Genomic DNA, 16,586 nt, shown 5'->3' with positions numbered 1-16,586 from the left:
CTGCATCACTTGCCATGCATCACTTCATTTTTTGTTTTATCCGCACTTAACTTTTTCCTCCAAGAGAATGGGATCATCTCGCTCATCACTTAACACATTTACCCATCCAATTGTCTTAGGGACCCTCATCTTACCACACCAATAATTTCAAATAGGTTGATTTTCATGCGATCAAGATTAATTTCAAATAGGTTTAGGCATCATTGTTTTTTTTTTTTTTTGTGGCCTAATGGATTCCCATGTAACTATTCCTCTTTCTTCATTTTCTTTGAACTTTTGTGTCCCAATAACTCATGAAGTTCACCTTGGAAAAACTTTTCTCAAGACACTTAAATTTGTTTTTTTTTTTTTTTATAGTGCACACAATTCAATCACCAAAAAACTTAATCTAGGTTTTAGTGTGTTATTTGGTTCGGTGTTTTTCTCTTGCCTTTGTCGCAATTAGCATCAAAACACACGCTATTCTTGTATCTTGCTCCAAACACCTCAAGAAATTCCCATGGTCAAAATTGCATCGTAGTTTTTGATTTAGCGACTATTGCAATAAAAATGAAGATTTCAACACAAACAAAACTATTGATATGTTAATGTCCCTTGTAGGAATTCTAAAAAGATCAAAGTGGCCTTCAAATATAAAAAATAATCTCTCTAATTAATTTCAATGAGGGATTATTTATAAAATTTGAGGGCATTATTGTCATTATTAGGAATATTCCTCATAGTATGAATAATGAATATTTCAACCTGTACCTTTCACTATTAAAATGTGACCACAAAATTAACTGTCTAAATTGTTCCCTAACTTTTTAAAGGTGTTCGTTTTAATGCCATAGCCTATAAAAGTGTCAATTTAGTCCACACTCTTTTAATATAGACTGAAATAATTTTTATGGAAGATTATTTTAGCCTCAATTTAAAAAAAAACTGAGGATTAATTTGGCTTTTTTTGTAGATTGTGTATTAAAATGACCCCATGTAATAGTCCAGAGACTATTTTGGAACTTTACTTATATTTCTATATTAACCGTCCAAGTTGGTCTTGGTAAGCCGATTGCGGTAAAAGCTGAGTCTTTTAACTCCACTCAAATCAGCATTTAACAACACTCTTTGTTCTTCTAACAACCTTTTCATCACAGACCTTCAATAAGTAAACTTCTGTTTACATTTTTATCTCTCAACTTAATGATTGGTAAAGGATAATGAACTTGGTGACACTTTGGCAGCATGTTCATCGTCAATAAGTAGCTCGTCGTCTATCGATCGCAACCTGCGCATCCCTAACAGCAGATATGCTCTCACTGTCAAGAACTGTGTCCTTTGCAGCTGCAGCTCCACCACATCGCAGTTAATTTCCTATTGAACTCCCATTTATTCATATTATCACTTAATTTGTATTTCTATAACTTTTTTGTTAATACATATATTTATGGAATATTTACTTAAATACCACTAAATTCCTTTGTGTTTACATATCTAACACCTAAACTTCAATTTTTTACGTATATGCCACTTTACCTATGAATGAAATAGTGTATTTCACATTTTAGAAGTTAATATGGTGGTACTTTTGATGTGATATGAAAGATTTGAATGGTAGAAGTGTAAAAAGTAAAGTTTAGATGTTATTTATGCAAATATATAGGAATAGGGTGGCATGCAAATTTTCACCATTCTTGTAACTGATTGGAGTGAAAATTTGTTTTCGTTTGGTTTGTGTTGAAGAGAATAGTGCTTGTTCGTAGGCTCATTAAAAAAAAAATATTATTTGAAATAGGCTCTTATTCGAAATGACCCGTGAATAGATTCAAATTTGTTTTCGTTTCAGCTCATGTTCGGCTCGAAATTATCTCGAATGTTTTGAAAATAATAAAATTTGATACTTTTAAAATACAAAAAAAAAAATTAATATAAAAATATTATTTATCTATTTATTCAACTAATTGGATTCAAAATGAGTCGAACACAATCTAATAAAAGTTTATTCATGTAGGGCTCGTTAACTAGTAAACAGGAGCAGTTCGTGCATGACATGCTTTTTGATAGCCCTAAAAAGTACCGGACTTGATTTGCCATTTGTCATTCAAAGAACTAATGACTCGGGACCGGGACCGGGACCGGGATCGCCCGAGAGAAAGGGTTGTTTGTCGAGGCTTCGAGTTGGATGGATGATTCGGACTCCGATGATAATTCTTGTTGTAGTTTTGGTAATTTTTGGTTTACTTGCAATGAGTAATATAAAATACACGTTATATAGCTATAAGTAAATCCTGTCAAAAACTTGCTTTCCAACACAGATTAAAAGGGAAATCAAATATAATAAAATAAGAGTCACTATTTTAAGACAATTATGTAAAATAAGTTTTTCTACAAATTTATCAATAAAAATAAATAATTTAAAAAGATAGCATTTTTATTTTTAGTTTTAAGTATCTATCTGTAAATAAAGATAATAAAAGCGATTTATGGCTCAATGGGCAAAAATCTTTTATGTTTGTTGGGAAGGTTATGGGGAGCTAGAGGCTTGATGAGGAAAGCTGGAGGAATGCGAAACAACTTGAAGCTTTGAGAAGAAGCTAAAGTCCAGCACCACTTCTGTCACCAATAACAACCGCCGACCGCTGTCGACAGCCGCATACCACCATTGACCACCACCTATCGGTCGCCCCTTCTTTCTTACAACAAGTTCTTCAGCACACCGACATTGTAAATCAAAGAACATTGTAGCCTTTTTTCAGCATATGAGACAAGGGATCTCTGTAATCATCAACTTATGGTGGATTTTTTCAGCTGGGCCAGACACCGTTGTTTTCCTTTTCTGGGTTTTTCACATAAAAATTTCGGGGGTCTCTACTGGTTGTCTTCTCTTTTCTGATTGTGTATTGAATTCTTGTGAAATGTTAAGATAATAATTTATTACTCTACTGCCGACACACTCAGTTTGGTGTTGTCTATGGGAAAAGAGTATTCTCATTACTAAAGTACTTGTGAAACTTGTTGCATGGCCACTGGGCACAGCAATCACAACAATGGAGCATCCTGCTCCAACACCAATCATTCCAAAAGGTGGTCACGGAGCCAAGAGCGTCAGGCCTCTGCATCCTCCTACACTATAAGGCATTACTCCGCTGATGAAGCTGTTTCAGGTCATTCTCTTGAGAACGATACGTGGGATGGAAGAGTCACAATACGAGATCCTTAATTTCCTATGCGGTGAGCGACACTCGCACCCCAATGGAGCTTATTTAGCACTAGTTCAACATTGAACATAAAATACCTCACTCTCCAGGTTTCTTCTAATGATGAAACCATTCTACTACTGAGACGAGACACCAATCTTTTGGACATTACATGGTTCACTCATCCGTCTCATGTAGCTCATATGATATCGCATTGCCATGATACCTGCATCCGTCTCATGTAGCTCATATGATATCGCATTGCCTTACTGTCTCTCCTGCTGATGTAATCCATGATGAGCCATGATACCTGGTACGGGAAGAGTCCACTTTGGAGAATAGTAATCATTTTCCAGCTCGCCGCAACTTCCCAGAATCCTCTCCTTTGGCGAAAGTAGTTCTTCGACACCCTATCCCAGCGGGCTTCAAACTCACAAACATCAATGCCTATGAAAGAGTAACTGACCCCATACAAGAACGTCGACCACATCAAACTATCATGCACATTCACCGTGGCTTTAATTCACTTCTCTGTCAAGTGTTCCCAGCGACCCTGAAGGGCCAAACTTGTACATGGTTCTACTCCCTCCCGGATGGCATCATCAACACCTTCAATGAGCTTGTCTGACTATTTGTAGAACAGTTCATAGAAGATAGAATGATCATCAAAGATTCATCTCACTTATCAGGAGTTTGTCAACATGAGGGGGAATCCATCAACGAATAGTTTTGCGGGTTCTCCACTGAAGCTTGCCAGATTCTGAAAGTAGATCCAGAGTTATTGAGAGGAGTCTCTCTTAAAGTGCTTTGCCTAGGACATTTCTACTCATCACTGATGTGGGAGATGGTTCGCTCTTATGTCAATCTTGTTCATCGCGTTGAAGCTCAAATCTTTGTAGATGAGGTCATCAATGCATACAAGGAACAATTCAAGCGATTGGGGGACAAGCATTAGAATAACCCAGAGGGTATCAATCAAATTTCACAACGAAAAAAGTTTGGACCGCAGAGAAATCGTGAGCCTCGATTAGAAAAATAATACATGTCACTCAACATGTCACGTGTCAACATCCTAATAGCCATCAAGGATGAAAAAGTCATCAAGTGGCCAAGGCCGTTAAAAAATCCAGATGATGGATAACAGTCTCAATATTGTCATTTCCACTAAGCAAATGTGCATTCAACCAAAAATATTTTCAATTAAAAAAAGAAATTGAACGACTAATACGCCAAGGTCAGCTGGGTCGCTACTTATAAGAACAAGGTGATGAGAACCAGAAGAAAATCGTCAGTGTTATCGACTGAAAAGTACAACTTGGAAATTATTTGAATAAAAGACTGGCATATAAACTCCTAATTTTATTCTAACGAGAATTTTCATGTTACTATAAAAACTTGTCATTTAGTGAAAATTAAGAAGCAAGACTCAATTTTTTTTTTTTTTTTGAAGGAACGTTGAGCCCAAGAAGCAAGACTCAATGGGAAGCTACCATGCCCCTGGAAGTCAAGCGCAAGCCACATGACTCGATGGGAAGATCTGGTACCCCTAGAAGTTGAGCCCAAGAGGCAAAACTCAATGAGCAGTTACCATTGCCCTGAAAGACATGCCCAAGAGGCAAGTCTTGATGGGAAGCTAGTAGTAGACATAGTCCTTACTAGAAAGATTTCACGAGAGCAAGTGGTTGATAGGGTCTCCACTCAAAGATCTCAGAAGGCTATAAACCTCAAAAGGAAAAGATGTATCAATAACCTCAAAAGGCTATAAGCCTCCGAAGGTACAGGTACATCAATTAAATTATTTATGAATATTTTCAACTTAATGCCTACAACCGTGAGTATATATATATATATATATATATATATATATATATTATAATAATAATAATAATAATAATTTAATTGACTAAAGGGCAAACATGATTTATATTCAATTAAATTATTAATTAAAAAATAAAAAAGAATATTAAATTCTATTTAAATGAATATTTTGATAAAATAGTAATATTTAAATCTTGCCCATATTCTAAACATCCTACAGTTGTGTGAACGAGATTGTCAAAATGATTGTTGTTTGAGAACAACTCGTGTTCGGCTCGCTAAGCAAAAGTGCAAAATAAGAAAAAAAATTTTTTGCGCTCAACATATGAACGAGCTGAACACGAACAGTGATATTTTTTAACTAGTTGAACACAAATTGCTGTATTTTTTTAAGAGTTGAACACAAACAGGGTATTTTTTAACGGGTTGAACAAAAGCGGAGCCTGGGCTCGCTCAAGCTCGGGCCATTTACACCCTTACACCTATGTGGCTCGGCTTGTGAGTGTAGTAGTTTAATAATTTTTATTAGAGACTATGACAATAAGTATGAATAATTTATTTAATTGGATATTAAGATTTTTAACATCCAATTAAAAATTGTGAATGTTTTAGATATCTCGGGTCTGTTGTTAAAAGTGCTGGTGATATAGATAGATATGTTATTAGTAGAATTCAAATTGTTTAGTTGATGTGGAGGAATGATTCGTGCCTATTGTGTGATTAAAAAGTACCGCTTAGACTGAGAGGAAAATTATATAAAAAATGATCTTAAATTATTAGGATTTAATGAAAATATGACACTTGATTGGACGCAATGTAGAAAAAAGATTCATGTAGGCAAACTCAATTAGTGGGATAAAGGCTTGTTGTCATTGTTGTTGATATTAATAATTTTTATTAATATTTAGTTATTAGTTAAAATAGTGTTAATTAAGTTAAAATTAATTTTCATTAAAGTTATTCTTAATTATTATTGTTTAGTTTATAAAATAATAAAATAATATAAATTTAAATCACAAACTATAGTAAGTTGTTTGAATTAATGTTTTCTTAAGTTAAATAGTATTAGTAATCTGAAAACCTGCTCTTTAATTTATTACACAGCAGAAAACTCATCCAGCAACTAAAACGCCATCCCTTCCATTCTCCACCACACAACCATTATAGCAAGCCAATAATATATCAATGGTTCCACCACTCATTCATTATAGCAAGCGACGACTACGTCAATGAGAGTCGGGTCAATGAGAGTCGGGAAGCCACGGTGGAAATCACTACGTATAAAGATACTTTACGCATCCTTCATAGCAAAGCCACCGACTTTCGTCCTCTGTACCCTCTTCTTCTCTTCCTCTCTTCCACCGTCTCTCCCCCTCATAACCCCCCTCATAACCTAACCTTGATCTGTGCCATGGCAGACTGGTTTGTTGGCCGAGTCATAGATAGGCTCATCAACGCTTGCTCTGATTACCTGCAAGATCAGTACTTCGGATGGCCGACAGCCATGAAGGAGGAGCTCGAAAGGCTGCGAGAGAACAACCCCAAGATCCAAGCTGTCGTCTCTGCTTACAACCGAGCACAGATCAGAGATCGGAACCCAGCACTCAACAGCTGGTTATGGCAGCTACGAGATGCCATCGATGAGGCAGATGATGTTCTTGATGACTTTGAGTACATGAGGCTTGAAGAACAAGAACGGGTGCTGAACATGGAGGAAACAAAGGCGCCTTCTTCATTCACTAGATTATTTTTGGAACCTGCTCGCAAACTTCGCAGAGTCTGCGAACAAGCCCTCAAAAAGGATCCCAACTTGGAGAGACTGGAGGCAGTTGTGAAGAAACTTGATACAGTTTCAGCTCAGGTCAGTACTTTTCTTGATCTCGTTGAAAACAAAAAGCAGGAGCAGCAGGAGCAGCAGGGGCAGCAGGAGCTGGAGCTTCAGTTGCGCAAAGATCGTGAAACAGGATGCTTGCCCAAAAATGTTCTCATCGGTCGAGGCGAGGAGAAGGATTTTGTTATTCAGTGGTTGAGGAGGCCAACAAATGAAGATCCAACTCATATTGCTAGCCCTACTCTGTACAAAAACATTTCTCTTCTATCCATAGTGGGTCATGGAGGCGTGGGCAAGACAACTCTCTTGCAACACATCTTTGAAGATCTGAAAGAAGAATTTGAACTGAAAATATGGGTTTGTGTCTCCAACGACTTTGATGCAAAAAAGATCATTGAGGATATGTTGGAATTTCTTAACGAGGAGAGCCCTCGTTTGGAGTCACCACTCGCTGCTGTTCAAAAGAGACTTAAAGCTGTGGTGCAATCCAAAAGGTTTTTGCTTGTTCTGGATGACGTTTGGGAGGAAGATATAAGCAAATGGGAGATTGTACTCTGCCCTCTAGTTTACGGAGGTTTGGGAAGTAAAATTTTGTTGACTACACGGATGGATTCTGCTGCAGTGATGATTTCGAATGCGATTAGAAAGAAGAATGAAAAGAAACATTGAAAATAAAGGGCTTGGAGGAAGATGTGTGTTTGAAGCTACTCAACACCCATGCATTTGTTGGTGCAGGGAACCTTGATGCTCATAAAAAACTAACACATATTGCTAGTTTGATAGTTAAAAAGCTTTTAGGATCTCCTTTGGCAGCGAAGATCATTATGATGTTTGAATATAAATAATTAGATTTGATTCTCATTCCAAACCTTAATAACTTACGACTGTATGATTAAGGTTGTCAAAATGATTCTTTATTTATATTCGACTTATTAAGCAAGCGAGCTAAATGCAAAAATATTTTTTTTTTGAAATATAAACGAACTGAACAATAATTTTTTTTAAAGAATCAAACAAGAGCTAAAGTTCATTTACGGCCCTTCCAAAAAGCTGACGCAGCAAGCTGTATTTTACGAAGAAGCAATCTGACTTTTAAAAATAAAATAAATGCAGCTTCTTTTGATTGTTGTTTATTTAAACAGCTGTAACTCTGCTCTAAACAAAGACTAAATTTTAATTGAGAAATTAATTTTTTATTACATAAATGGCTCTATACCTCTTGACAGCTGTCGTGCAATCCAAAAGATTCTTGCTTGTTCTAGATGATATTTGGGAGGAAGATATGAGCAAATGGGAGAATGTGCTCTCCCCTCTGACTAATGGAAGTTTCGGAAGTAAGATTTTGATAACTACTCGAATGGCTGCAGTTGCATCGACGATTGCAAATGTTTTTAAAAAGAAGAGGGAAACATTGAGAAAGGGCTTGGAGGAAGATGTGTGTTTGAAGCTACTCAACACCCATGCATTTGCTGGTGTAGAGAACCTTGGTGCTTATACAAAATTATCAAACATTGCTAGTTCGATAGTTAAAAAGCTTTCAGGATCTCGACTAGCAGCAAAGATCGTCGGTGGTATTCTCAATTCTAACTTGAAAGAGAGCTTCTGGATGAACATTTTAAATAGTTCTGATGTTCTAAACGTAGAACCAGAACCGGGTCGTAATAACATTTTGTCTATCTTAAGATTGAGCTGAGTTTTATGTTGCTCCGACAACCTCTACAAAATTGTTTTGCATTTTGTGGCATATTCCCGCAAGATCATGAGTTTGATAAAGATGATTTAGTCCGAATGTGGATTGCATTGGGTTTCATTCAAGAATCTTCTATTGAAGGAGAGACTTTGGAAGATATTGGAGGGAGGTATTTTGATGTTTTGGTCAAAAAATCTTTCTTTGACGAGTTTCAGTATCACGAAAAAATCTATTATAAGATGCATGATTTATTACATGATTTGGCAGAGTCTATTTCTTCAGAGGAATGTTTCAGATTTGTGGGAGATGATGTTTTATCTCTTAAAACTCCTAAAATTATTCGACACTTATTTATTAAAACTGAAAATCTCGAAGTGCTAAGAATGATCAAAAATGTTAAAAGCTTACGTTCACTTTTTCTTACAAGTGAAAGACGTGGCCAATATTTCACTGAAATACTTGCTGAAGTTTTTGAAGCTTCGAGCAGGATTCGTTTGTTGTTCATACACTCTACACATCAGAAAAAAATGCCTGAGGCTATTAAAAATTTGAGACATCTTCGATATTTGAAGCTTACTGTTAATCTCACTCAAATGCCAAGTATGCTAATCTCACTCAAATGCCAAGATCTCTAAGCAGTCTTTATCATTTGCGGTTCATAATCTATAAAAAGGGGCTTTCGGGAGCTCGCTTAGATGATTTCTTGCTTGGCGATTTGAGTTATCTTTCTAATCTACGTCACTTGGAATTGCCCGGCGATGTGAGTATACCTGGAATTGGGAAATTAAGGTCACTTCAAGAACTAAATGAGTTTAATGTGAAGAATGAGAATGGTTATCGGATTGGGGAGTTGGAACATATGAATGATTTGCGCAAATTAAAAGTACATTTTCTGGAAAATGTGAAAGATGCTGTAGAGGCTCGCAATGCAAAATTATTTGATAAGAGAAAACTCACACATTTACTCTTGAATTGGGGCAAAACTGTTGTTGAACGGAACTCAGACATGAAGCATTATACTGTTGATGAAAGGAAATCAGACAGGGAAGTTGGAAGCCTACGGAACATTGTCAATTCTGACTTAGATGTGATTGTGCTTGAAAATCTTAAACCATACAAAAATCTAAAAAGATTGTCCATAGTGTCATATGAGGGTGCAAGCTCTGCAAAATGGATGTACAATGCTGAATTGATCTCCAATCTAGAGTACATCCGTCTGGACGAGTGTTCCGAGTGGGAAACTCTTCCACCTTTTGGGAAGCTTCCCCACCTTAAGTCACTGTACCTTGGTAACATGCCAAAAGCAAAGCGGCTTGATTATAATTTCCATGTGAATGACAACGTTTCTGTCTTTCCATCGTTGCAGGTGCTAAATATGGAGGGATTACAGGGATTACAAGTATTGGAGCAAGTATTGGAGGATTGGTTTGATGGAGCAGCAGCAGCAGCATATGACTGTTTCTTTCCTTGCTTAACTGAACTCTTCTTCGTTAACTGCCCAAATCTGCAGGAGTTGCCCTGTGTGCCTCCTAAGCTCAAGAAGATGAAGATAAAAAACATCGGATGGAAGGCTGCTTTGAACTGCAAGCAAGGCTCTAACAACTGTTGCGGCATTTCAAAATCGATTCCCCTTGAAACATTACAGGTCCTTTCGTGTTCAAACATCACATCTCTTCTTCAGGCGGATGTAAGACTTGAAGCACTGAGAAAATTGAGTATTGAAGATTGCCCCAATCTGATTTCTCTCCGCGGAGACCCATCCTTGTTGCCAACAGTAAGTATCGCCTCCTTGGAAGAGCTCACAATTTTTAATAATGATGTGCAGTGGTTTCCACACGTTTGCTCTTCCCTTCGTGAGTTGAGCTTTAGAGGCCTCAAATCCCTGCAGTAAATCCCTGCACTGCAGTCTCTCCCTTCCTCCTTGGAACGCCTCTCTTCACTTAAGATTCTACGTGTCGAAAGTGTTCCTCAGCTTCAGCAGCTTCCACACATCCCCGTCTCCCTGGAAGAAATACATCTTAGCAACCTCGAATCATTGCAGTGCCTGCCAACGTCTTTGTCTGCCATCTCATCCTTTAAACGTCTAGAATTAAAAAACATTCCATTACTCAAATCATTGCCAGACCTCCCTTCCTCCTTGGAATTTCTGACTGTAGAAAGTCTTGATAACCTAGAGTGCCTGCCATCTTCTTTGTCGGCCATCTCATCCCTCAACCGTCTATCGTTCTATAGCATTCCACTCCTCAAATCATTGCCAGAACTCCCTCCTTCCTTGAATTCACTGTCTCTATATGAGCTTGATAGCCTACAGTGCCTGCCATCTTCTTTGTTGGCCATCTCATCCCTCGAGCAGCTAGAATTATATAACATTCCACTCCTCAAATCATTGCCACACCTCCCTTTCTCTTTGGATTCGCTGCATCTAAGTAATCTTGATAACATAGAGTGCTTGCCATCTTCATTGTCGACCATCTCATCCCTCGATAGTCTAGAATTAATGGAATTTAATAGCATTCCACTCCTGAAATCATTGCCAGAACTCCCTCCCTCCTTGAATTCATTGTCTCTAAGTGGTCTTGATAACCTACAGTGTCTTCCATCTTCTTTGTCGGCCATCTCATCCCTCAACAGTCTAGATTTATATAGAATTCCAGTCCCCAAATCATTGCCAGACCTCCCTCCCTCCTTGTATTCACTGGCTCTATATAGTCTTGATAACATAGAGTGCCTGCCATCGTCTTTGTCGGCCATCTCATCCCTCAGCCGTCTATATTTAAATAGCATTCCGCGCCTGAAATCATTGCCAGACCTCCCCTCCTCCTTGGAGTCACTGCGTCTATATAAGCTTCATAACCTAGAGTGCCTGCCATCTTCTTTGTCCGCCATCTCATCCCTCTACCGACTAGAAATAGAAAGCATTCCACTCCTCAAATCATTGCCAGAGCTCCCTTCCTCCTTGGAGTCACTGACTCTAGCTAGACTTGATAACCTACAGTGCCTGCCAGCTTCTTTGTCGGCTGTCTCATCCCTCTGGTATCTAGAATTATATAAAATTCCACTCCTCAAATCATTGCCAGACCTCCCTTCCTCCTTGTATTCACTGGCTATATCAAATTGTCATCCAAAGTTGATGAAGCGTTATAAAAAACTTTCAGGCTCTGATTGGCACAAGATCGCACACATTCCCAAGGTCCGTATTGATTATATGTAATAGTTGTTGTGTGTGTGATTGGTGTCACTCCAAATCAATCTCTTCCCATCAATATGTGAATATGTGATTTTCATGAGCAACTATTTGGTCTTAGAAATTTCAAATTTTGTAGTTCAATACCATAAGTGTGATTTGAATTTGTTCATCTTGTCATCTTCTCAAAATTTCACCGAAGAGTTAAACAATTACGAATTAACCCATGATTATAGGTTAGATTTTCTAATTATTGCCAATTTGTTAGTACTTTTGTTTCTTGAAACAATTAGATTATAAAATGATTGTTTTGCCGTTAATTTTTAATTTAAATTGTAGTTAAACCATGATTAGTGATTTTGTATAGATAAAGGAGTCTTACAGTTAAAATATTGATGGTGTGACCCGAATTTTATTGTGTTTTGACTGAATGTCTTTTCATATGACACATCTAGTGTAACTAAAAATTTGTTTCAGTTATACATTTGATGCAATGTGGCATTCAGTAAAGTTGGGCAAAATCAAGAGCTTTAAAACTCATAAGATGTGAGAAATACATTCGTAATTCTATACATATTACTTGTTAGGAGTACATCGCAAATAGCTCCTAAATTTATTGGACTTTGGATCAATTAGAAACTAAACAACAGTGCGGAATAACAGGATCGTACCAATTTGAGAAAATCGGAACAAAAATTGAACACAAAGCACAATCAAAACAACCAAGATAACACAAAAAGATTTTACGTGGAAAAATCCGAGAATAGAAAAAATTCATGAAACCACGCCATCAAAAATTTCGCTATGAATTTCATAAAGTTTTTTACGGAGAGCTCATAGTTTTCTCTATAAAGAAAACTTGCAGAACTCGTTGAACACTCTTCCTTCCGATCCGATGTGAGAAGCGCCCGTCAAAATCGCAAAAGTCCTCTCCGACATTTCTCACATTCACTCTAATTTCTATAAAAAAACACTCAACTTGTAGGAACTTCACACGCTGGAAGAAGTACATTCGCCGAGAGGAGGACTAATTCCATACTCAATATCAAATTCTTTCAAGTATCATAAATATGCCACCTTGCCAACTCATATTGGCATTACTTTTGGAAAAAAAAAAATGAATACTTGGTTGATAATACTTGGTATTACTTGATATTTTATGGTTTTATGTGATACATATGTAAATGAATAAGAATCAAGAGACAATAATAGCACAAGTAATAAAAGAAATAAAATAAAATCATTAGTTCTATATCCTTTGATACACTAATTGAGAAATTATATACCATAAAAGGAAAATATCTCACCTTATTTATTTATTTATTTTGCATATTTACTTTCAAGCCGTATGAATGGAATGAGTGGCACATTGGAAGTTAATGAACACTGAAAAGGAAAAAGTGCATAGATGCCACTAACTTCTTATGTATTTACATACACATATCTAATTTCACCATTTTATAGTTAAAATGTTAAAATGATGATTTTTTGTTTTGGTTGGTATGAATGCGAAAAAAAGTAAAAAGTAGGTATTTGATATGTAAATTTATAGGAATTTCGTGGTGTATGTGTGCGAATGCACCGATCGAAAAAGACGAAAACTTGTAGGATCAGGGTTTGGTGCTTTTGGGATTGACAGTTAAAGATAATATTTTGATGGGAATGAAAAGATTTGGCAAAAGTTTATATGAGAAATTTGCGTGCGATGGACGTACGCAGCGCTGCGTGCGATATCGGGGTATACCGAGGGTACAAGGGGGTTACATCCACGGTATAAGCCCTTGTAACCTCCCTGTAACCTCTCTGTTACTTACGTGTAACATCTTAATATATGATAACAGAAGTGCGAAATTTATTTTAGGGTAAATCTTATTTTAGGGTAAATATAGGTTACAGAAAGTTACAGGGAGGTTACAAGGGGTTATACCGCAGATGTAACCCCATTGTACCCTCGGTATAACCTCAATATCGCACGAAAAATCCGAGAATAGAAAAAATTCATGAAACCACGTCACCAAAAATTTCACTATGAATTTCATAAAGTTCTTACAGAGAACTCGCAGTTTTCTCTCTGCACATAAGGAAACTTGCAGAACTCGCTGAACACTCTTCCTTCCAATCTGATGCGGGAAGCGCCCGTCAAAATCGCAGAAGTCCTCCTCCCCGACACTTCTCACCTTCACCGGAATTTCTATCAAAGAACACTCAACTTGTAGGAACTTCACACACTGAAAGAAGTACATTCGCCGAGAGGAGGACTAATTCCATACTTAATATCAAATTCTTTCAAGTATTACAAATATGCCACCTTGCCAACTCATATTGGCATTACTTTTGGAAAAAAAAAAATGAATACTTGGTTGATAATACTTGGTATTACTTGATATTTTATGGTTTTATGTGATACATATGTAAATGAATAAGAATCAAGAGACAATAATAGCACAAGTAATAAAAGAAATAAAATAAAATCATTAGTTCTATATCCTTTGATACACTAATTGAGAAATTATATACCATAAAAGTAAAACAAGAGTTTTATAAGCTTTGTAAATACACGAGTTTTGGGCGTTATATATATATATAACTTCGACTATGTTGGATGTTACCAGGTCAAAGGAGTAAGCATCGAGAGGCTGTGTGGGATAAATCGAGCCAAACCGAAGGAGGAGGCTGCGTCAAGTGCGAGCAAGGGAGGAAGAAGTTCTCGAGCCCTAGCATTCGAGGAGGAAGAACTTAAGCCTTAGCAGAGGAAGATCAGGCTCGTGTGTGCGGGAAGGAGCCAGACCTCACGTGCAGAGGAAGAGGAGGAAGAAGAGGTCACCTATGCATGTTAGGGCTTTTGATCGAGATATTAAAGGTGAATTTTATTTTTTCTTAATTTACTAAATTATATATATATATATATATAAGTTTATTATTTAAGTGTTAATAGTAGGTGTGTTTGAAATCAGGAGGTATTAAGAGTAAGGGGGAAAGAGAAACCTTGTGTTTTTTCTTAATTATTTTTCATTAGATAGATTCCAAGTTTTCATGAGTAGAATTAATGGTAATATTTGGAAGAATTTTTTTTTAAAAGGTATTTAAAAAAAAAAAAAACTATTTAAATAAATTATTTATATTTAATTCTTTTCTTTTAGGATGAGATTCTTATAATTATATGCACCTTTAATTGATATAAGTGCTAGTCAAGGTAGTGAATTAATAAGCTATTACCAAGGTCTTTTAAGACAAATGAGAGTAATTATTTTATTTTATGTATTAAATTAAGGTATTATTAAATAAAGAACTGCATTATTGTTTCATATCTTCTTTTATAATCAAAAACCTTTTGTAAATTAAAGAATTACTAAAATGTATGAAGTGAAAATGAAAAATAGAAAATAGTGGTTTCAATGACCTTAAATAGAAGTAGTTAAAAGAAATGAAATGTTAATATTTAAGTTAATCGGGATTACCCCATATGGTAGTAACAAGGAATGCAACATACCCCTGCGTGAAAAAAGATTTGAAAATGATTAATGCGTTCATTTGCTTACAAATTTTTTAGGTTACCTACAAGTACAACATTGAGGATACTTTTCGGTATGAGGATAATCCTGTTATATTTTCTTAATGAGGTTCAAAGGTTAAATACTTAAATTGAAACGAGAATGATAAATTTAAAATAAAAGCTTAATCAATTATATATATATATATATATATATTTGATGAGTAGTATTTTTAAAAAAAATTATTGACTACAAGGCTACAAAAATTTATAATCAATTAAAAGTATTAATAAAGAAAAAATAATAAAAATTATTAAATTAGATTCAAATGATATTTTAAATCTTGCCCCAATCCTTAACATCTTATGACTATGTGATTAGGGTTGTCAAAACAATTTTTTGTTCGTGAACGCCTCGTGTTCGGCTCGCTAAGCAAACAAGCCGAACACGAACACAATTTTTGAGCTCGAAATATAAACGAGCCGAACATAAGCTAAGCCTGGGCTCGCTTGTGTTCGTCTCGTTTACACCTCTAGCATGCACTATACACGCAATATTAACTTCATGAAAGCTTAAAATAACCTCTAATTAATGCTACTTCACTTCTTTTTTATGCTTATAAGTCATTATTACTTTTTTCGCACAAAAATTATGTGAAGTAGAAGCATGATAATATTTAATCCTATATGAGAATTATTAGCAATTAATTCTACTTCATACAAAATAAATTTTAAGAATCATTTTTATTCGATACATTTTTTTCCAAATTAATATTCCTGTCATAAATCATTTTTTCGGCTCGTTAAAAAATATTATTTTTCGTGTTCAGATCGTTTATATTTCGTACACAAACGATTTGTTTGTGTTCTGCTCGTTTAAAATCGCCACTATTCATGTTCAACTCGTTTATTTTTTTAACACAAAAAATCTGTTTGAGTTCGACTCAATTGTATAGCGAACCGAACACGAGTTGTTCGCTAACAAAGAGGCATTTTGATGACCCTAGCCACACATTCAGCCGTTAGGGGTGTAAACAAGGCGAGCTTGAGCGAGCCCCGGCTCTGCTTGTTAAAAAAGATCATTGTTCGTGTTCCGCTCGTTTATATACCGAGCTCAAAAAATGTGTTCGCATTTTGCTCTTTTGCTTATCAAGTCGAAAGTAAGTTGCTCACGAACAATGAGTCATTTTAACAACTCAAGTCACACAGTCGTAAAATATTAAGGGTAGAGTGAGATTTAAATTTTATTATTTATAATAAAATATACATTAAAATAGAGTTTAGTATATTATTATTCTATTTTTAATTAGTAACTTTAATTGATTATAAATCTCTGTAGCCTTGAAGTCAATTAAGTTATTTAGAAATAATACTCATTACATATATATATATATATA

The 16,586-nt window shown here is 35.9% G+C and overlaps 1 protein-coding gene across 1 annotated transcript; it reads left to right on the top strand.

The window, feature by feature from the left end:
- The first annotated feature begins 6,381 nt into the window (after window positions 1-6,381).
- LOC110026711 (putative disease resistance RPP13-like protein 1) lies at window positions 6,382-12,012 on the top strand. The gene is made up of 5 exons (XM_020727776.1): window positions 6,382-7,488; window positions 8,030-8,464; window positions 8,509-9,105; window positions 9,138-10,402; window positions 10,478-12,012. Exons 1-5 carry the CDS (start codon window positions 6,406-6,408, stop codon window positions 11,724-11,726), a joined length of 4,629 nt encoding a protein of 1,542 aa, XP_020583435.1. The 5' UTR covers window positions 6,382-6,405; the 3' UTR covers window positions 11,727-12,012.
- The last annotated feature ends 4,574 nt before the right edge of the window (window positions 12,013-16,586 follow it).

This window comes from Phalaenopsis equestris, unplaced genomic scaffold (assembly GCF_001263595.1).
Source record: "Phalaenopsis equestris unplaced genomic scaffold, ASM126359v1 Scaffold000397, whole genome shotgun sequence".
NCBI lineage: Eukaryota > Viridiplantae > Streptophyta > Magnoliopsida > Asparagales > Orchidaceae > Phalaenopsis > Phalaenopsis equestris.
This window is presented reverse-complemented; position numbering and strand designations above follow the sequence as displayed.

Bases quoted from the DNA above. Each gene is read 5' to 3' on its own strand.
- LOC110026711 (XM_020727776.1), top strand. From the start codon at position 6,406: ATGGCAGACTGGTTTGTTGGCCGAGTCATAGATAGGCTCATCAACGCT. The intron at 8,465-8,508 runs GTAGAACCAGAA...GTCTATCTTAAG, and splicing joins ATAGTTCTGATGTTCTAAAC to ATTGAGCTGAGTTTTATGTT. The intron at 9,106-9,137 runs CAAATGCCAAGT...CTCACTCAAATG, and splicing joins AGCTTACTGTTAATCTCACT to CCAAGATCTCTAAGCAGTCT.